Raw genomic sequence first — 22,613 nt, 5'->3', positions numbered from 1 at the left:
TGATCTGAAACGTTTTCAGTGTGCAGTGTTCTGGATCATCAGCAAATTTAGCAAATTCATGCAGAAGTGCTGAAGTTCTTTTCATCACTTCATTATATCAGTTCAGCCCATGTCTTTTTCATTACCAAAGCAGACTCTTCTTGAAGCCTGGGGTCCTTTATAATTGCATTTTGTTGCTTCTGTAAATTCCTCATTCATTAAGGTGGAAGTAATCCCGCCAGCTAATCTAGAAACCAGACTAATCTGCAGATAAACTGCTCATCCTGAGAGGCAGAAATCAGGATTGTGAATGATCTACATAATCTAGCCATTTCCAAATTTACAACAAGGCACAATGGCCTGGAGATTTTCATAAACAAGATCTACCATGCATTCCCATGTTTCTTTTTATAAGCAAAAAATTTGAAAAATTACAGTCCTAAGAAAGTCTGCACTGGATTAGGAAACAAAACAATGGTATTGGAAAGTAAATGTAAATATAATTACGGCTTACAAATCAGGTTAGCTTCCTGATTAAAGGGTCTTCTTCTAACCCCGACTCTAACGCTTATCAGCTTTATCATTAGCAATTATTGTCTTGTTCTCAAATTTGGCGGAAATACCTGGGAATGCTGAAGCTCAACAAGCAGCCCAAATTTTGTATCCAATACCGATGCCACACATAAAGCACGTCATTTTTGTGTTTTAAAACTTAAATTGAGAGAAATATATTATTATAATCTTGTATTGCTCATAGTTTTTAGCACTGGGGCTAAAGCAATCTAACATAACTGTGCCTTATTTTATCCTATATTTTATTTTATCCTAGATTTGATCCTAAACCCTTTGCGAGTAGTCTACTTCTGGTGTAGTCTTCTTTGCTTGATTGCTGGGGAAAGACAATAGGGGAGTTTCAGTATTTCTTGACATTGAAACAGATGCTGCAAGTTCTGTGTTACGGACTGTGCCAATCAAAAGAATAATATCTGTGGTCCAGAGCTGTGCCTTCTGAGCAAAACACTCAGGATTAGTCTACACGATTTGTAGGGTAATCCTGTGTTCCCTTTTCTTCCCTCTTGTTCAGTCTTGCTGCTCAATTTGCCTTTTATTTACAACCATGGTCATGAGGAATTACACCCATTGTCAATTCTTGGGTTTGAACATCTAAATAACCTGGTTTTATAGCAGTTTCTAAAATATTTATTTAACTGCAAGCCTACAGTAACCAAGCACCTCAGGTTGCGCTATGTCACTATTTATTTATTCAAGAAAGATAAAGCCTAAATGGATTTTGCACACACTAAAACCTATACATAGTAGTCTTATAACCGTCTTATAACCGATTTTGAGCTTGTTTTTTTTTTTGCTGTCCTAAAGAAGGATACAAGCATTGGAAGCATTATGGCCCCACTGTGTCTTTTTCAGTGTCTTTATTTTTCCCTGCAATTGACAATGTCAGTGACGATATGTTGAAACTTCCTTGTGTTTCTTCTCTGTTTGGCTCCTACCCTTCATCTAGGTCTTCACTTCCACTTATCTAGGATATTGGGTCCAGGGCTTGGGAAAGACTCAAAACAGAGTTACTCTCCATGGTAATTGCTTTCTGTCACACTGGATGTCAGTAACTGCCAGAGATAGGTCCAGGAAAAAAAAAACCCAGAAAGGTTTTTCTATGAAAAAAGGTTCAGCAGAAAAAAAGAGAGAGAAGACAGGAGAAAGCTGCTGTACAATCTGCCACGCGTGTTAAGCCATCAGGAAGTTTCCAAAGACAAGTTACTGTGCCCCATTTACACACCAGATGTGCCTGTTTGTGTGTGACAGCACATGTACTGTATTGAAAGGAAAGCAGTGCATGAATGAGTGAACTGTAAGATGTAGTATCGCAATCAGAAAAGTTGTTTATATTGAGTTCATTTAAAGATGTGGGAGAATAATAGACATAAGTGGAGTCAAAAGTTGTTTCGTAATTTTTTAGACTGACACGTTTTGCATCCCATTACACCTTCTCACTGCTGACAAAAATAATCCAATAATTAAATCTATTATCTGCACCCCAAGTAAAGATGTGCAAAAACCCATCTTTCATTAAGTATGGTAGAGTATATGTGATGCTGTGGGCCAGTTTCTCTTTCCAAGCTGTAATCAAGATTGAGCTTTTGGAAAGAAACACTCCAGGTGGGTCCCACATAATACAAAGAATGAACATTTGGAGAAGCACTGCTAAGCATGGTGGATGATCAATAATGCTGAGGGCCTATTCCTTTTTCTTGGATGTGATGTTTTTTGGGGAAAAAAAAACTCCAGGTAAAACGAAGGATAAATTTGCCCTCACTTAAATGCTGTGGGCCTGTTTCTCTACCATAGGAACTTCAGAAGACACGACTCTTGTGGCATTTGCCAGAAAATTCGAAATGGGTCATCCCTGGGTTTTCTAACACGATAAAGAACCATAACAAAAGGCAACAAAAAAAAATTGTTCACCACACACAAAATCAACCTTCTTCCATGGATATTTAGTATGATCCTGTAGGTGTTTACAATAAGTCTCCCTATAAATTTAATCTTAAACCCCATTTCTTAAGCATACTCATATTTGTACAAAATGAAGGTGAACCAAATAAGACTTGCTCTCTGAATCTTAGAAAACAGTTTAATTAAATTCTTTTGCACATAAAACACAAACATACATAAAGTATCATAAAGTATAAATGTTTACCCACAATAGTATGCCCCCACACATCTCCAACATACCTCAGTAGAACAGTCCACTTAATGCAAACTGGCTTTGGCCAAAACTGAATGCTCTCCATGATAGTCTTTTTGCACCTTCTTATGATAAAAAGTGAACATGACACAAAAATTAAAAAAAACATTCACCACATTCTGGAGTTTGACTAAAGGTTGGTGTCTTTTTGTGTCTTAGAGACACACAAAAACCATTAGATGCAAACTTGTTTTCTTTCGATGCTAAGTAGAAAGCTCTGTGCAAATCTGAGTTCAGGCAGGGGGTCTAAATCCTAGCATTTCTGGGAATATGCTCTTCCCGAAGGGACGATAATCCATAATTCAAGGCTTTTGTCTTTCAGTCCTGAACAAGACACAGAATGCTTGTAAAAGCACACACATACTCTGAGGAACAAATGATTAAGAAATGTCCATTTGAAAGTTTATCAAATACAAAATCCTGAAAATGGTGGTTCAAAAAGAAAATACATTTTTGTACATCAGCACACTATTGGCCCAGGCCAATAAAACAATACAATGAAACAATATATAAAATAAAATGGTAAATTAAATATAAAAACAAGAATGTAGCCAACATATATCAAGTACTGTAATATCTAAGAATACATTTATAAATCAGACGGAAAAAAGGGAATGTAGTACTGAAAAAGTGCCACTAGAGGTCAGCAAATATCCATGCTCAGATGTCCTTTTAAACATTTTGGGTATTCTGAAGTTTAAAATCCTTTGCTTTGTTGACTAAGACTTAAAAACATAAAAAAAAATGTACCTTTATTTAAATTCTTCAGAGTCCAGCAAAGCAGCAACTGGTAAACAGGTCAAATTTACTGAAAACCTCAGTTACATTCTCATCAGGCCTCTCACTTAGGAAGTCTTTCAGTAAGAAATGACAAATATCCTTTTAAACTATTTTGGGCTTATATAGGTCCTGTGGCCTTGATGCTTATTCCGCATCAGAACAGGAAAAATCTGCCTCAGTCATCAGAAGCTGAAACTATTCCTGCAAAGTTTCTTTGAACAGTTGTTAAATTACAATCAATCTGTTCCATAGCTCTAAGGACTCCGTCTTCACTCCCAATTTATCAAGTTGTTTGTGCTCCAAGCATCTATTGCTCAGTCTCTAGGTAGACACTCTTCCTCAGTGATGCCCTGAGCCCTCAATTCCTCCAGCACATTGTCCAGGTGGCCCAGGTCGGGGTAGCCATGGCCCGTGAGGTTGGATCCAAACTCGGTCTTGTGGTGCACCTCGTTCCAGATCACTGTGTCAGACTCGCCAGTTGTGCTGGATGTGCCCACAGAGAAAATGAGCCTGCGGTCCCACGCTACCAGAAGCAGTCTAAGTACCTGAGCAAGGAAATTAAGTGTAAGTATGTCACTAGGTAATCATTGTGGTACTAAAGTTGTGAGGAAGAGGACATGCGTCTTTATTTACCTTGCGACCTTTCTCACTGTCAGGGAGATAACAGTGTCTGGGGAATCCACGTGCTGTGAATGGTTTTCCTGGATTTGGGTGTTCAGGGCCCTGAAGTACAAAACATCCCAAACAAAATGAATACAAAAATGCCTCTTCTCATGATATTTCTGCTTTTCAGTTATGTTCTGACTGTTACCTGGATGCCAGGAGGGATGTTGTAGATTATGCGGATGGTTTTGCAGTCAGGATGTCCTGGCAGCGAGTGGGGGATGACGTGGTACTCCATCTTGCCTGGGGGCTGATTGCCTGTCTTGACCCCATATATGGTCTTGCAAGTGGGGCACTGCAGGCTGCCATCCTTGTTGCCATTGTTGTACATGGCGACAAGGCACTGGAGGTGGTACTGGTGACCACACTGCGCCAGGCGGCCCACCGACTCGGCCCTAGAGATGCCACCAACGCCGGGGCCCTTGTAACCCGAAGGTCCTGCCAGGGCCTCCATGCAGATGGTGCAGTCCTGACAAGGAAAGATGAGTCAAGCGTGTATCATAAATCCAAGGATTCTTTGTCCATTTCTTTATTTTTAGAGGCTATGCTCGACCTACATCCTACTGATAAAGTCTATAAATGAGTTGAAACTTCAGGTAAATAAAGTAATATAACGAATTGCAAAAGTGTTCATGGTCCTCAAACGTTTTTTGACTTTACAACCACAAATTTCAACATATTTTTATGAATTTCAGCAACACTATAACCCTTTATGATGCTATTTGTTCGGTAGAATCTCTGACGGTTTCAACAAACAGCTGTATTTATACTGGGGTCCCATTACACCCCGATGGACTTACTAAATTATGTGGCTTGTGAAAGCAGTCAGTTGCAAATAATTTTTTTTATGGTACCTGAGTAAAGGGGGCACACTATGTCTCCGTTTACAGTTTGCCACAAACCACGTAGGTGACACAGCAAATGTAGAAAAACGTGGTCTGGTCAGATGAGACCAAAATTTAAGTATTGAATCACCCTGAACATACCATCCTCACTATGAAACATGGTGATGGCAGCATCATGCTGTAGGGATACTTTTATTTAGCAGGGACAGGAAGTCGACCAAAAGGTGGATAGAGCTAAACTTTAATTTACTCCAAAATAACTACTTGTATTGTGGCAAAGTGTTAGCTTTGTAAAACTTTGCAACACATACTATAACATCAAGTCTGAACATGCCAAAAACAGTCAAACTAATTTAAATTGACACTCAAAAGGCAAACTCACTTCTTCTGGAGGATTACGGACTTTATGAAGGTAACGCTTCACCACTTCCTCTGGTGTCTTGCCTATTAGATAAAAAAAACAGCAAGTCAAGTTTATTATCTTGTTTTATTAGCCAATAAACCAGACCACTGCACAAGCCAAGAGGCCCACCTTTCCGGGCCTGCTTTTTTGTGGTCTTGCGGCAGCAGTGGCCCAAACCAGGCACAGGTTTGATGTCACTCTTGCTGACAGGTGGGGGATGGAGTACCAGCTTAGGAGGGCGGGTGAGGCAGACAGGAAGTCCCGCTGCACTCATCAGGATGCCTGTAATACCTGTAAGCAGCCAGTAGAAGGAGGTTATGTTTATGCTTTTCCCCACAACTGCCTCTTAAATACAGCATCTTGCAAAAATAGCTATACACATTGAACCTTTTCACATGGATGCCTTGTTTTAAGAATGTATGAGCATTTGATGCAACACAAAGTAGTGAATAATTGTGAAGCGGATCCAAAATGATACATTACTAATTAAAATCTAAAATGTGGCATATTTGTGTATTTATTTCCCCTGAGACAATACTTCATAAGCACGACGCTTACAGCTTTGCACATGAAGCAACTGAAATTCTTCTTTCCAGATAGCTCAAGCTTAGCCAGAGTGGGTGGATAATAGCAATGTTCAAGTCTTGCCAGTAATTCTCAGTTGGATTTAGGTCTGGAGACAAGAATATGCTTTTAGCTTTGTAGCTTTTGCTGTATAATTAGGGCTATTGTGCATCACTGTGAAGTCTTTGTTACCTATAAGTATTGGCCAAGATTTAGCTTCATATATCACCCCTCCAATCCTGCTGAAGAAATGCCGCCACCATGTTTTTCCATTGTAATGCTGTGTTCAGGAGGATAGTTTCCCACTATTCACATAGTTTGCATGTAGGTCAGAAGGTTCAGTCTTGCTCTCATCTAATCTAGAGCACCTTCTTCCACATGTTTGTTGTGTCCCCTTCATGTTTTGTGCCAAACTGCAAACAGAACTTCTTATGGTGTTGAATCAACAACACATTTCTGTCTGTCACCCTGTCAGTTTTTCAAAAAACATCTATCCGTTCCCATCCTCTTCATAGTTACAAACTACTTTGTGTTGTTCTAGGACATACAATCTCTACAAATACATTGAAGTTTATTTATAACCTGACTAAATGCAAATACAAGTTAAAGGTGTGTGAATGTGTGTGAAGGTACTGTCAATGAGTTGTTAAGGAGTAAAATGTATTTTACCATAATAAAAAAGCTCAAAGGGGCTTTTAAGAATCGAGGCAGTTTATTATTTCTAATGAGGTTGTGTGTATATTTTTGTACCTGCCAGGGCAGGATGCACTGGGCTGGATCCATTCAGGTTCTTTACTGGAACTGTTGGTACTCTAAAACACACGAGAAACACAAAGTTCTATTAATCCACACGGACAGAAGTCACGGGATTGATTGGCCGGGTCAGCTCAGCACAAGCCCAAGCCATCAGGTTCAATACATGCCACCAGGTTAAGAGGCTTTTGCCTAGTCATGTGGAGACAGGAATAGATGCTGCGTTGTTAGGACTTCACATACTGTCCTATAATTTATCCAGACACCATGTCAAACTGTTTGGGGTTTACCCGTGTCACCAAACACTTGGCTGATTCTGAAATGTCACTGAAAAACATCTCAAATATTTACTATGCAGCTGATTATTTAAGACAAGCAAAAACCAATCATGTATATCAACCTATAAACATTAATCATCAAATCAAACATTTACAAATCACAATTATCAATTTTATGTGAGACAAATTGACCAAGTTAAATTTTAAAATCAGACACACCTCATTTGATTTATGTGTAATTTACATCAGAAACATGACATTTGAACACACACATCTCTTTCAGTGCTCATTATGGGGTGAAAAATCCACACAAATCTTAAATGTGTTACTCAGTCAGCGAGGAACACCAGCTGTCCTGTCAGAGGTGTGTACTTACGGTCTGCCATGTTTAATAACAGTCATCGTCCTTGCTCAAACGCACCGAGGTGTTGAGATGTTCTAGTGACAAAATTCACTGATGGGACTGGTTTTTTTTTTTTTGGTTTTTGATTTTTTTTTTTTTGCCTAATGCACTATGTGAACTACCTCTGCCTCTGTTGCGCTCTTCCCCCGCTTGTGTGCTGGTTTCTCACATCTCTTTCCAGCTTTTAAAGGGCTAAGCCACCTGGTCCCATCTGTTTATTGAACTCTGGTTAGAGGCCAACGATTGGCAGCGGGAGGGATTACCTGTGAATTATCATGTCACTCTGCCAGGTGGCCAAATGGCTGGCAGAAACAAGCTCAAACAACAGCATTCAGCAAAATCAACACAGATGTAGAGATGTTACAACTATAAACAATGACTGGATGAATACTATTTCTGGAGCCATTGCCTGTAATATTTAAATGAGTCCTATTTACTTCAGATGTTTCAGGTTTTTCTTTAATTCTAACAGTTTTTCTGCTTTACGATTTAACGTTAGAAATGTTTGTTATATTTCTGTATTTTGAAAAAAAAAAAAATATGTGCATAAAATAATCATAGTTATGAAAGTCAAAATATATCTTTTTGGGCGGGGGGGGGGGGTGTTTTTTGATTGATTTGAACTGTAGTTTTCTTTAGCCACTTTATTATAAAGCATGGAACTGGAATTATTGGAATTGGTTAGCACATTTCAATTCAAGCATGTGCCTATTAGTAGCCATTAACAAGCTTCTGAAGTTTGATCATTCTTCACATCAATAATAGTAGAGTTAATTTAAAATGGTTGGCAGACCTGCCTTGTAATCATTGTCCACAACATTTCAGAAGAGTTATGAGTTTGAGAAGAACATATCAAAGCCTTACTGTTAGTCTGCTTTATCCATTCCCAAACTAGCGTGTTTAGGATCATTGTCCTGTAGAAACATCTGACAGCTAAGTTTCAAACATAAAGCGGTAAATAATTTGAAGGGATCCCTCTGCCTTCCTTATTCCACCCACTGGCAGCAAAACGATCCCACAGCATGATGAAAATACCCCCGGCTGCAAATTTCAGCCACTCTTGACATTGTCAATTCTGGAGCATTTAATTGTGTAAGATGGGCTTCAAACCATGTGCTTCCTGATAACTGAAACTAATTGTTTCATTAGAGGTGCACGGTTCTTGACATCATCCGAATCGTGACAAATTCCTGAATCATCAAATAATTTTTACTGGTATATTGTTGTTTAAACAGATCATCTTGGAACCTGCAGTTTAGAAATGGCTACAAGAACCATAAAATGCATAAATCAACAATTCTCTTTCTTGGCCGACTCGATTTTGAGTGAGGTCCTTTGACTTTTCAATTTGTCTAATTATTGGCAAAAATCTTGGTGAATGTATGTACATATTTTCACCTGTATTTATAATTTAGATAATCCACCACAAATTCGGAGTTGTGCATCCATTTCCTCTTTTTACAATGCTTAGAAGGTTTTGTTTAATTAATCCACAACAGAAAAGGAGCCATTGAAATAAATCAAGAAAAGTCTGAGCTCAACATGCCCATAATGAACATATACAAACTTCTGACTGGAAGTATATTCTATATGGGGCACAACATGTTTTCCATCCAAATAATTGATGTAACATTGAGTTGGAAAAAAACTCACTGTGCTGTCCAGTTCCAGTATTAGTCAATCTGATAACACACTGTCACTAAATGCTTTTTACCAACAAGGTGACCTAGCTGTGGCATTAGCTTTTTCAGTAGGTGCACCTTCCTTACGTGACTCAGAAGACATGTTCCCTGACTGACGTTTTTGTGTCAGGCAGGAAGACGTCAGTGATATGATCAGAAGATTAAATGAATTTGGCCGAGCATCAGAGAAAGGGAGACAAAAGAGGTGGAAAGCAATGTCACCCAGTCACGTTTGCTTTGATCCCGAGCTAATCTTGTAGCATTAGGGCAGCCTCCATCTGCAGCTCTGGATGATGGCGATATACAAGCTGCCGTATGTGGCAGCAGGTGCTTTCCAGATGCAAAGCTCATATGTCAAATTAACCCAATTTAATGGGATAAACACAGGCAGCAGAAGCAGAACAACCAATGAGACACAAATGATGGAGGAACGTCACACACAGTGTAGCGAGAGAGCGAAAGTGTGCAACAGGTGTGGGCAGCCGAACCAACTTTCGTCACTGTGATAATCGGTAACAACCCACTGAGAGCAGTAACTCAGCCAAAATTGTACAAAACAAAATATAGATTTTGAATTTAAGTGGCATGACTTTAGCTCCACCTATTTTAAACTCTCATATTAAGTATCTTTTGCAATCTGATTAATAATTGATTAATCAAAAGAAATGGTCAACAGATTAATCGATTAGCAAAATAATCGTTAATTGCAGTCCTGATTTTCAGACACATTCCTGTTTTTGTTGCGGTTTAATCTTCACAGTTACATGTTTAAAAGTGATTGATCAATAACATTTTTAGTGAATATATGTTTTTTTTTTTTTCAGTCCAGAATTAATCACTTTGTCACAATCATTTCACAAAAAGAAAAAAAAGTATTTTATTTCAACTTTATGGGCAAGAGAGGAAAGACCAAGGCCCACATACTTTAGTACAACCCAAAGATGCCTTCTAAGCACATCCTCTAACAAAGTTACCACCCTGTCTCCCACTTCTCTTATAATATGTTATAAATTCAATCAAAGTCTCAGTCAGATTCTCTCCAGTTTGGTCTGGTTCACAGTCATTATTTGGAGGCCAAAGTGCTTTTAAACTGCTCTGCCTTGTCCCAACAATCATCAACCATGACATTATCTTCTTTGCTGCCTAACATAAAAACAAAAGTTTGAGAATTGTTTTTCAGACAGCTGTTTCTCAGATCATATTGTATTGAACAAATATAGATCACCAAGAACCGTTTTACTTCAAGGAGTGCAAACAAGGGCAGCTGCAGACTTAATAGATTATTTGAACTGTGCTCCATAGTACTGTGAAATCAAATCATTAATGTGCATGACTGCTTGGCGGATGAGTTCAGTATGTGAAATAACAAAAAACAACCTCACCACTACCAAAAACAACATTATGCAACATTTTCTAAGAAATGAATCCCACTTTTTTTCTACTGGGAGCTTTGAATAATAAGGAATATTCCAACTTTTTGTCTTATAAGCTGAACATGTATAAGGTATCAGCCCAATCTAGAACCAGAGTTTGGTTTGTCATCTTATGTCAGCGAGTTTGTTTTGCAAGATGACAGAGGATGAATTTTTGCTGAGCACTAATGAAAGTATAGTTCTATATACAGACAACACAGAGCAGTGCACAGCTGTAAAGTGTAAGAAAAATGATGCAGTTTTTTCAAAATTATTTACAACTAACACATGAATACGCTACAATAATCATAGATCCACACATTCCACGCCCCGACTTTTCGTCCTGCTGGAATTTAAACTTCAACCCCGTCTTTTTTTTATAGCCACTCTGCTTAGTTGGCTCCATCCATCTTCCTTTCAACCCGGACCAGCTTCCCTGTCTCTATTGAAGAGAAGCGTCCCCACAGCATGATGTAGTCATCACCATGTTTCATCGGAGGGATGGTGTTTTCTAGTTCCTAATTAGGTGACTTCTGAACTCAAAGGTTTTAACTTGATTTTATGCAGAAAGAATAGAACAATGGGAGCTAAATGCAAGCCACACTTTTTTAATTAGGCCCGAGCAGCTAGGCGAAATTTTCAAAAAAGCCTCCACATTGACCGTACTTTATTGTACAGTTATGAAATTTGGTACACTTGTAGAACTCCCCAAGACCTACCTAAAACTCTCTTGCACCCACACCCTACACCAAACAGGAAGTCGGCAATCTTGGATTTAAGTTTCAGTTTTGAACCCATTTTTGCCGTTTATAGCCTCCGTATTTGATCGAACTCCTCCTAGAGATTTTGATCCATCGGCTTGAAATTTGGTCAGTTTGCTCAGAAGGGATGGGGAATCTAAAGTTATCAAAATTGTTGGTTTTTGAGCATGTTAAAGGGGAGGAGCCAGGCCTCAAAGTTTAATGACACAAAACCTTCTGGTATTGATCCACATCTTGCCCTGAACAATATTAAATAGTCAAATCCTGACATCATCTAAGCCCTGGCCCTCTGAGAACAGGAAGTGTCATCTTTTACTGTAAAAGGTCCATATTTGACCCCAGTCACCTAATCAACATAAAACTGTCACCAGTGACAGATAACAAGATTATCTAAGTTGGTCTCCAGTACTAACAGTTTTGGCTACAGGGAGTGGATGTGGCGGCACGCCGAAGCCCCACATTGCGCCATGTCCTTACATTTGCTTCTGATTTCCACATTTTTGATCCGATCGCCACCAAATTCAATATGATTGATATTGGTCCAGCTCCCTACAGATATCCAGTGAAATTGGTGGCCGTGGCTTAATTGCTCCACAACGCCCTCTAGAAGCACTAAAACAACCACCCCCAAAGCATGCTATGTCCGAGGTTTATGAAATTTGGAACACATATGTAATTTCTCAGGACCTACAAACCCCACAGGAAGTCGGCCATTTTGGATCAAAGCCTCTCATTTCTCTCATTTACACACGTCGAATCTGAACGAACTCCTCCTACAGCTTTCAACTTAGAGACTTCAAAATCAATGACTATAGTCTTACGGCATTGGGGATCAAAAGTTAACATAAGCTTTTTGCTACATGAAAGTATGTGGGTGTGGCCAAGCCTCAAAATCTGACGTCTCGCCATAAAACACGAAACTGTTATATTTCTTACAAGGAAAAGCCAGAAAACTTTCTGGGATTGATCCATATGAGGCCCTGAACAATATTCAATGGTCAAATGCTGACATCATCAAACCCCGCCCCCTGAGAACAGGAAGTGTCATGTTTTCCTTTAGATGGTCCATATTTGATCCCCTTCATGATCATGGGTCAATGCCGAACATGTTGACACATTCAATTGATGACATCACTTTATCCCCGCCCACTAAGAAACAAGTGAGTGTAGCTTCCATTAGGAAGGTCCCATTTACTCCAAACTGCATATAGTTGATCTTTGTCAGCCCCTAAACAGCTCTATTGGATTACATAAAAATTTGGATCAGCAATACCCCCTAGCACACTTCAACTGTTCTATCTCCCTAATACATCTTTGGATCCACCTCAAATTTAGTATGCATCATTGTGGATCAATGCTGAACATGCTCGCGCAGTCAATTAATGACATCATTTTAGCCCCGCCCACTAACAAACAAGTAAGTGCAGCTTTCCTCAGGAAGGTCAGATTTCGGCCAAATTTTGAATGCTTCTTGCCAGAGCAGTACTCGGCTTGAGCGAAGATTGTACGAAAGCCTGCTCACACTGCCGCCTAGTGGTGAGGTGCAGAACTGAGCGGCAGGATCGTTGGTGGTGTGAAGTAGGCGATGCCATGCCTACTTCACACCACCTAGGCCACATAGGCTGAGCGGCGCTGAGCTGCGAGAGCTGCCCAATGCTGCTTGCAGCTTTAATTTAAATTTTTTTTCAAAAACATGTATCATTTTTCTATCACTTCACCAATAAGAGCTAATTTTTGTTGGTCCATTACGTAAAAACTACAATAAAGCACATTAAAGTTTCTACTTGTGAAAAAGGTCAAAGAGTATAAATACTATTGAAAGGCCATCAATTTGAGTGCAGGGGAAGATATGCAGAAGGCCTTAAGTTCGTGAATTGAACCCAGGACGGGACCACAGTCTCTGCATGTGGGGCACCCACTCTACTGCTTCATGACACAATGACCCTAAGTGCATCTATGTCAATGAGTCCTTTTTCTTTCCTAAATGAACTTCAACAAAATAATAATGATTTTTTTTACTCTGCAGTTTATGCTTAATTTAATCTCTGAAATTATTCAAGATAACAAGTTTGGAATGTACTATTAATAAAGAATAAACAGACTACTTAAATATGTTCCTACACCCAACAATTTATTTTGCCCTCCTGATAATTAAGTGAGGTTAATAAAGTACACACAAGCGTGGATTTAAAGACCAAAACGTCACCACACCATTGTTTGTAGCACCACTGTAAGGTGCTACAAACAGATTTAGGAATAAAAGCAGAGAGTGCTGAATCTTGGAGTGATGGGATCACCCTTTATCTGTGACGTTCCATGGGGCTTTACTGCACCAGCAGGTTTGGCCATCTGCTGCAAAGATGAACACTCTCACCTGCATCGTTCAAAGACGTGAGCCGCCGCACAGCAACCTGACACATAATTGACTGATTACCCAAAACACAAATATTAAGCCCCATGTTTTGTTTGGTATTTAACTGTGGCTTAGTGGTTGTGAAACTGGAATGTTATCTAGGCTGTTTTGGGTAATGCCAGGATTTACAAAAGTTGTGTCACTATGCTGGGCCACTGTTGGATTTGGTCACATGGAAATGATCCTCAGCATGTGGTAGTGTCTTATGTTTGATTGCAGCTGAGGGAGCTGCTTTGTACAGATCTCCGAGCAGAAGACATGGATCTAAATAATGGCGGATAAAAAGAGATATTTTAAACATTTTCCTACAATTTGACCTTATTTTGCAACTATATAACAAATGAAAATATTATTTTCCAGTGGAGGAAAACTTTTGGTTATAATTAAAATTTGGCAATATGGAGATAATATAGAAATTTCAAAATAAATGACACAAACAACAAAAGCTTCTAAAGGGGTAATTGATTGAAAGAGTAAAGTGAGATTTGTTTACTAACCAGCGCCCCCTGGCTTTGGTTCTTGGAGATAACAACATCGCTCACTAAACTGTTTTTAAAGTCCTAAAAACCACAGTATTCCAAACATGTTTGGCATTTCTTTTTTACAGTCACACTTTTTCAATACACTAAGTTGGAAAGGTTTGGAATAACAAATATTACAGCCTTATCCTGGGTTCCTACATATTTTTTCCAAATTAAATACTTTTCCACACTGAAATTACCAGACTTCTAAGTCCTTTTTAGCCACGTTTTAAAGTATAAATGCAAACGTTTAGTATGAATTTAGGGCCAATATTTCTACAGTGGTCAGGCTTTCTTTGTTTACAGCATTTTTTCACACCTGCCTAAAACGTTTGCACAGTACTGTACATGTAAAAGGTACAAACAACACAGAATAAGGATGGGTGAATAGATGTATGGATGGATGAATTGATGACACTTAGACAATGAAATAAGTGGTAACAATATATATATATATAAATTCTGGAAAAACAAACTATTTTCTGATACTCATCAAGGTATGGAAAACAGATGGAAACAGGCTGTCAGAACACTGTTTATCATTGATTCCTTTCTACACACACTGCAGAACCACATCCATTCTTTGTGTATTGCACAATATAATTGAACACACTGCTTTTCTAATGATTTGTTTCTGTTGCTCAGTGCAGCTTTCTTCGCAGCTCTCCTCTACTTGCATAACTGTCAACTTTTGCCAAGGGATGAAGCAGACAAATAATAATCAATAATACTGGCTTGTAGGAGTGCCCTTTGCACACTGACTAGTAGTAAATTCAAAATTATAACAGTCTTGATTTTTTTTTTTTTTTTTTTGGTCTATAAATTAAGTTAATATGTTCAAAAAATGTGTTTACTGGTATAAATTAATAGTAATGAGGGACAAAATGGTAATGAATGATCCAGAGCCAAGCTAAACCCAGGCGCATTGAAATAAACACATCAGAGAACTAACTCACTCCTCAAAATATTTCACTGAAAACGCATCCTGCGCAGAAATACTAAGCATACTAAATGCTTTGATCCCGAGAGAAACAGGAGACAACCAGACAACTCTGGAAAAAAACTATGTTGGCAAGTTGTTTAAAACATTTTGAACTATCTTCTCGCAAAGTTTAGATCATGCTGGTTTTATATTCTGTGGTCAATGACTTGGCTTTTATTCTGGACTCTGATTGTGTTCTTTTTTGAGAACTTGGAGAGGGGCGCAGCACAAGAAAGACTAGAAGGGGAAATAGTTTAAGGATTTACATCTCACGTTTCCTAATCTCCTGAACAAATAATTTCACCACCCTGAACTTCTAGAACAGTTTGTTGCATACAAGGCACAATACAATCAGTACTCATCAAACATTTAGCAAACATGATTCTGTCATGGAAGTTACTGAACCATCTGTAAAACACTTCTAAAACCTCCTGTCAGTGAACACAGTTTCCATAAATGCAGCTTAAAACTGTACCTTCTAAATGGAAAATGTGCAACTGAAACCATATATTTACATGCATTGTATTAAGATGTCTTTTTCAGGATACCTGTAAATGTTTCCTGTTTTAGGTCAGTTAGAATGAACCAAATCACCAAAATAATGAGAGAGAAAGAATTTTGGGTAAAACGTTTTGGGTATCCTTCCAGAACATTTTTACTACAGCTTGCTTGAGTTTTGGTCCATTCGTTCTGATAGAACTGGTTTAACTGAGTCGTGTTTGTGGGTTGCTTTGCTCACACAAACCATTTCAGCTCTGCGCTCAAACTTTCTACTGGACTAAGATCGAGGCTTTGTGATGCCCACTTCATAACAATGACTCTGTTATCCATAAGCCACTTTGTAACTGTCGTATAATTAGGGTGTTTTGAAGATCTATTTGTTCCCAGGCTGTAACTTCCTGACTGATGTCTTGATATGTTGCTTTAATATATCCACTAAATGTTGTCATCTATTTTCTAGACTGCAGGTTTACTGATGGTTCCTAGAGACTCTAGAGGTAGAATGGGAGGCAGATCCTTTAGTTATCAGGCTCCTCTCCTGTGGAACCAGCTCCCAGTTTTAGTCCGTGAGGCAGACACCCTGTCTACCTTTAAGGCTAGACTTAAAACTTTCCTTTTTGATAAAGCTTATAGTTAGAGTGGCTTAGGTTATCCTGAGCTATCTCTGTAGTTATGTTGTTATAGGCTTAGGCTGCTGGAGAACATAATGACCACTTTCACCCTCTTTGCTACATTCTCACACTACTCTCCATTTTTGCATTATTTGCTGTTATTTCAGCTTTTAACTTTATGTTCTCTCTCTTTTCTCTTCCTAGAAGCTCTACCTGGCCTGACTCTGTGTCTACCTGTGACACCTTTCTGGAGAGGAGCATCGTCCAAGCTTCTGCTGGCAAAAAAAATATATTTCATCCTGCTGGCATTTACCAAGGAGAAATAATTTTGGTAATCCTGACTGACCTAAATCAGAAAAAAATTTATGCTGATTTGATATCAGTCATTATTGTTATGTCTCTTTTTATATGCAGTAGTAGCCTTCTTTAAGGCAAGATGACTGGCAGGGCACAGCAGCAGGTGGGCTGCGTGTGTTGCTGTATGCTACACACACCCTGAGAAACCTTTGGTCACTACAGCATTTATCTGGCATCTTGTAAAAGGACATTATTGCCTTTGTAGGATGGAGGCTCAAATATTTTGTTCATTAAGAACCAAAGATCCCACCTTAGACGAAATGTTCATGAAAATTAACAAGCCAAAAAACTTAAAGCAATCCATCTAACAAACAGTTAGATGGAAAAGCAAATAACACAACCTCATTAAGTAGCACATTTTACTACTCACCCAGAGGCAATAAGTGCTCGCGACTGAGCCATGGCGATACGCTGCAAGGCAGGACGGCTCAGACCGGCGAGGCTAGACCGTGGCGGCAAGGGGGCCGCACAGGCAGCAGCACCCGATGAAGACACTGGACCGAGAACACGGGCAGACGGCGACGGCGTGCAGGTGGAGGCGGCTGTGGAAATGAGAGCTGGGGCTTGAGTTGGCTGCGTGGGGACCAAACAGGAAACCGAGAGGGGGGAGGAAGCTGAGGTTTGAGGTGGAGGGATGGCAGCCGACATGGGAGCTGTAGAGGGTGGCGGAGGTGGTGGAGGAGGGGGTGGGAGAGGAGGAGGAGGGGGACGTGTGGATGATATGGAGAGAGCGGCAGTAGCTGGCCCCAGCAGGGAAAGCGAGTGTGTGAAGTTATTTCCAAACCCAAAAGTGTTACTGCCAACACCACCAGCACCAATAACACCCAGCCCTCCTGTACCTCCCATACCAGTTACATTGTAACCACCAGTCGCCCCAAGTCCTGAAATCCTGTGAGGAGAAAGAGATCTTGATGACAGCGATGGGGGTCGTGGGAGAGTCAGAGAATAAGAACTTCCTGGGATGGGGTAACTGCTTAATTTGGGACTGGGTGGCTTAGTCTGTGGAGGTCTTCGACCCAGAGTGTGGGCAGTAGACATCGTTCCTGCTTTGAGACTTAGCACCAACATACACTGCTGACAGGCACAGGGTTGTCCTAAAGAAGTGATGGCTGAAGCAGGAAGTGCCCCGCTTGGGTAGGCGCTCCCATTTCCAGTCCCACTACTGCTCATCCTCATCCCCATGCCTACACCGGAGACGTCAACACCGAGCAGTCCTCCATAGCCAGGTATAGATGCAGGTCCCCATGCGTGGTGGGACTTGGGTAAGGGTCCGGACACCAGCGGGTATGCTAAATCGGAGCGTCTCTGAATTCGTCGGCAGCGCTGTGTCTGCCCATTGATTTGGGTCATGCTTTCAAAGTCAATCAGGTAGCAAAACCCCAGCGGCGTCAAGTCCAGCCAGGGCTGCTGACGGTCACGAGCTGCCTGGATGGCGATCCCCACCTCTGTGTCGTACGGGGTCCAACTGCCAGCGTCGTTCTCCCACTCCCACAACCAACCTTGGCCTGGTGCTGAGGCGAGATCGTAGAAGCTACGTCGTACAGGTCGAAGGGTACCTGAAGCAAGAATCACAGCAAAGGCAAAAGATCCATATCCATCAGGAAGATTGGGATTGATTATTAGTTCTTATCAAGGTTGGATGTACCATACAGTGGCTGCACCATATAAAAGAAACACTGACATTTCTCTATTGATGATGAATATGGATGATTACTCTTTCTTTTCCATCTTCTGAATGTCAATAAAACTCTACTTGAGTGTTAGCATTTCAGTCACCAAGATTTATACCAGGTTTAGGCTGAAAGGACAGCGGAAAGTCCATCTAACTGGCTACGTATAATATTGGCAAGGAGAGCTTGAATCCATAGAACCTGGAATTGTTTACCACAAAAGGCATTACATCAGACCTAAAGGAAGCTACTTTTTTCTGTTGATCCAATAACTATATGGTATCTTTTCTGTGGACATCACCTTGTTTACTTGGTTCTAACCTGAATGTCAATCTGATAAAACTGTACAATTCACTTTTTAAAACGGTCAATTACTGAAATAAAAACCCATGAGGAAGCTGCCAACGTCCCACTTAGCTGTTAGTTTCACTTCGTCAAAGAATACCTCCCAAATTCTCCAAACTGAGATGACAAACTGCTGTTAACTAAGGGTAGGATACAGACAGCTCATAACTACTCCACACATCCTCACTTTAAAAGAGCCAAACTATCCCTTGTAGAGAAATTCTTTTTCCTGACCACTAAACAAACAGCATGATGTTGTATGACAGGAGGTAGACACAATTTACTGCACTGCTATTTACACTGAACAAGGAGAGTGTAACCTTGACAAAAATCAACATGGTTATAATTTACTTGCTGTGAATCTGGGCAACCACGTTGCCCCTGGTAACAGCGGTCCGTGTTCTGGATTGTGACTGGCTGAAGGCCTAGATTTGTTTCAGATGGATGGGCTTGTGAGGTAGAAATCTTTTGAATACAAAATAGTATTTTATCACATATGTATTTTAACCTGTGTCTGTTCTCTTTTTTTTTATCACAACATGTTTGAACAATTTTATGATCTGAGTGTAAAATAAGTATTTAAGGACATATGACAGAAAACATGAATGTGTGTTTTACATTACTTGTGTCATACAGTTTAGTATAGGTTAATTTTTCAAATCGGTTCAGTTCAATACCCTAAGACTACTGAAACTCCCTCACTGGTCTCCTTTCTTTCGCTTGGGGCACAAAGACTTTGTCTATTTTCTAGTCTGGAAAACAAACATCACAAAGACATTTGTCAGCCAGTGCCAAGAGAGACGACTGTAACATTGGAATCTCTGCAAAAAAGCTAACTGCTGTGTACTCTTATATTTGACTGATATGTACATTTCTCTGTTTAAAGCAATTTAAGATTTTATCAAGTTTGTGTTTAAAGCACACTTTAGCGGGCACCCATACACCAATAAATTTGTGTCTGTAGGTCCATTTGGATTTAGTTTTTATGGGGCCCACTTCAATTTGCTAAAACAACCCGTATCAGCAAATCCAGTTGGGCACCCTCTGTAGGTCATGCTCAGTCGCAAATTAAGAACACTTTAAATTATGCACATGTAAGACCCATAAGGGTTCCCCTTTTACCCAGAGTTGTCAAGCATCACACAGATGCCTCTTAATAACTTAGAATATAGTCAAAAAGTGAATTTATTTCAGTAACTCAATTCAAAAGTCATTTAGTATGGATAACCATGACTCACAGAGAGGTATATTCAAATGTGCACTTCTGTTCATTTTGATGAATGAACATGAAGCCTATAAAAATACTCCATTATTAAGAGAATTTGAGCATTACATAAGAAGATTCACCCCTTTCAGATTTAGGTTTACTGTAGTCTTTTAATTTTACCAATATGTTTCTTCTGACTTGGAGTTCCTACTTGAATCTGACAGAGAATCTGTCGACGGAGCTAAAATTTAGGGTGATTGCAAGAAGACCTTCTAACGTCCACTTAAGACAAATTGCAAAAAGCTGCTCCTCAATTATAAGAAGGGTTTGATTGCTGTAATGCCAATACAGATTTCGCCACAAGTTATTGGGACTAATAATCTTCGACATGGATTGTTTTCATAAAATGGAAATAAAAACATTAATTATTATTTTCAAAACTTTTATTGTCTTTTGAGATATGCCCGTCTCATTTTCCATCAGGAAAAAAAAACAAACTTCTGTTTTTGCTTTGCGGGTGGGTCTTGCAGCACACACTCAGTGCCTTGTGAATCTCCCCCAAAATCTTGAATAGAATTACCATCACAACACTCTGAAGGCTGCCGGTAACGTTTTTGCTTACAAACTTTATCCTTACACCAAACTTTCTATGAGCATACAGCTTCTTTAGCAATGAGCTTTCGTGGCTTACCCTCTTTTGGAGCGTATCTATTATGGTCTGCTGGACAATTGTCAAGTCAGCAGTTTTCGACATGATTGCATGAGTCATAACATGGCTATAACTTAACATTTATTTATTAAAATCTGTTTTTGTTGGGTTTATTAACAAAATTTAATTTTTTATTATCATCATAATTAACAGAAATAAATATATATCCCTGTGTCTAATAAATCTGTATGATGTGAGGTTCACTTTTTAAATTGAAAAACGGTTATAAATTAACTTTCCTGGGATATTCTAATTTCGCGAGATGCACTTGTATGTTCAAAATTAACATGGCGTTATCTAATCCCAGTTGGGGCCCATTCTTCACACCATTTCTTGCACATATGGGCCCCAGATGTAAATACTAGCTGTATATTTGGAAGAAAGTATACAATAAAACGCAATAGGTAGAATTAAAATACAATCTATCCATACGATTATCCGAATCATATGGAAACAACAGCAACAAAGCATAAAATCACCAATTCCTGCAAGAAAATGCTCCCATCGAATCCAAATAAGAGAGTCACACTGGGAAGAAATAAAAAAAAAAGGCCTTTCTCCTCCATGTCACTGTTCCACCCTCAGTCTCTCTCCGCTGAGTCTCACCTGTGTCTTGTCGGAATTGGTGCATGGATTGTAAATCGATGATGTAGAGCGAGAGGCGAAGGTCCACCTGGCCGAGGACCACGCTACCACTCCGCGGGTCGGTCCGGATGACTGCCTCGATGTGGTGACAGACAGCCGGGCTGTACGGCCGCCAGCGTCCGTGCTCGTTCAGCCATTCCCATACCACCACGGCGGATGCTAATAACATCCTACTCCTGCAGACACAAAAAACAAATAAGCGCAACAACAGCTGGGCATATATATATATATATATATATGAGCGACGATAAACCGTGAGAGGTGTTGGCGGCGATCAAGATATTAAAAGACGCCCTGCAGCCGCCTCTACGTGCATCCTTGTGCACGGCGGCTTTGCATCCATCTTGCAGCCCAAAATGCGTCCTCTGGATGCGGGTGAAGGCGCACATCCAGGAATGACAGTCCACGCAAACCGTACCTTCCATGTTTGTGGTCTGATGTATGCAGCAATCAGTAGGTCCAGTGTTTTTCCCTGGCAGAGACACAGAGGTTTTCAGGTTCCGAGGAGCCTGCTCGCAGGATGGTTGCATCTTACTCCCTATGCAGATGAGTGACGTCTGCTGAAATCATTTCTTAGGAACAGTCAAGTTTGGGTGAGAAGGTAAGATGCAAACTGAATCCTCTACAGTGATACAGCAACCTCTGTAAAAAAGTCACAGATATAGTCTGACTTTGAAATAATACGATTATATTCCTGAAGTTCATTTTGATTTTCCATGATCGGTGCCTTCGCTGTTTAGAGGGATTGCATGACTATTGCACATTTCTGTGTTGAGAGGACTGGTAGCATTTTATGTATTATTTTTTTTGTTGATAATAATTATACTTCTGATTTGCTTATTGGTTTATCCGTTATACCGCCGTGAAGTAGTCCATGAAAGATTAATACCGCTTTCCATAACACCCACTATCCAATCAGATTCGAGAAAGAGCATCTTTGACCAATCATAAAGTGAAGTCTTATTTGAAAGCGTTATATTAATTTTTATCCCGGAAAGCGGATTTATGTCAGATCTATGCCATTTTAGCCACTTGTTTTACTTATGTTACCTAATGAGTTGACAGCAATCAAGAAAATAAAAAGATACAAATGTGGAGATGCCGGGGATTGAACCCGGGACCTCATACATGCGAAGCATGCGCTCTACCACTGAGCTACATCCCCAATGCAAAACGCCTCACAACCTATGAATATGATACGAATCGCTGAGGAGTACCAGTGAAAACATTACAATAAATATGTTATAATGTGATAAAAGTACTATTACAGGGAAAAATTTAAACAAATAGAGGAATCTTTAGAAAACGATTACTTAAAACAGATAACTATTATGAAATCAAAAAGGATATATAAATAGGAACGCA

The 22,613-nt window shown here is 39.7% G+C and overlaps 1 protein-coding gene and 1 non-coding gene across 3 annotated transcripts; both read right to left on the bottom strand.

The window, feature by feature from the left end:
* Positions 1 to 2,615: 2,615 nt before the first annotated feature.
* Positions 2,616 to 21,858, bottom strand: dtx4a (deltex 4, E3 ubiquitin ligase a). 2 transcript variants are annotated; one of them, XM_047386926.1, is made up of 9 exons: positions 21,667 to 21,857; positions 21,210 to 21,424; positions 17,043 to 18,228; positions 6,749 to 6,810; positions 5,564 to 5,725; positions 5,414 to 5,475; positions 4,335 to 4,655; positions 4,157 to 4,246; positions 2,616 to 4,068 (listed from the first exon to the last, which is right to left on the bottom strand). In XM_047386926.1, the coding sequence occupies exons 2-9, from the start codon at positions 21,415 to 21,417 to the stop codon at positions 3,838 to 3,840; spliced, it is 2,322 nt and encodes a 773-aa protein (XP_047242882.1). In that variant the 5' UTR covers positions 21,418 to 21,424; positions 21,667 to 21,857; the 3' UTR covers positions 2,616 to 3,837. The 2 variants fall into 2 exon arrangements, with proteins under 2 accessions (XP_047242882.1, XP_047242883.1); XM_047386927.1 differs by having other exon boundaries at positions 21,210 to 21,858.
* A 483-nt stretch (positions 21,859 to 22,341) lies between these two features.
* On the bottom strand, positions 22,342 to 22,413 carry trnaa-cgc. Its single transcript has one exon. It is a non-coding gene; the product is annotated as a tRNA-Ala (tRNA).
* Between the last annotated feature and the right edge of the window lie 200 nt (positions 22,414 to 22,613).

This window comes from Girardinichthys multiradiatus, chromosome 14 (assembly GCF_021462225.1).
Source record: "Girardinichthys multiradiatus isolate DD_20200921_A chromosome 14, DD_fGirMul_XY1, whole genome shotgun sequence".
In the NCBI taxonomy this organism is placed as follows: Eukaryota; Metazoa; Chordata; class Actinopteri; order Cyprinodontiformes; family Goodeidae; genus Girardinichthys; species Girardinichthys multiradiatus.
The sequence above is the reverse complement of the archived record's forward strand: the minus strand, read 5'-3'. Positions and strand labels throughout refer to the sequence as shown.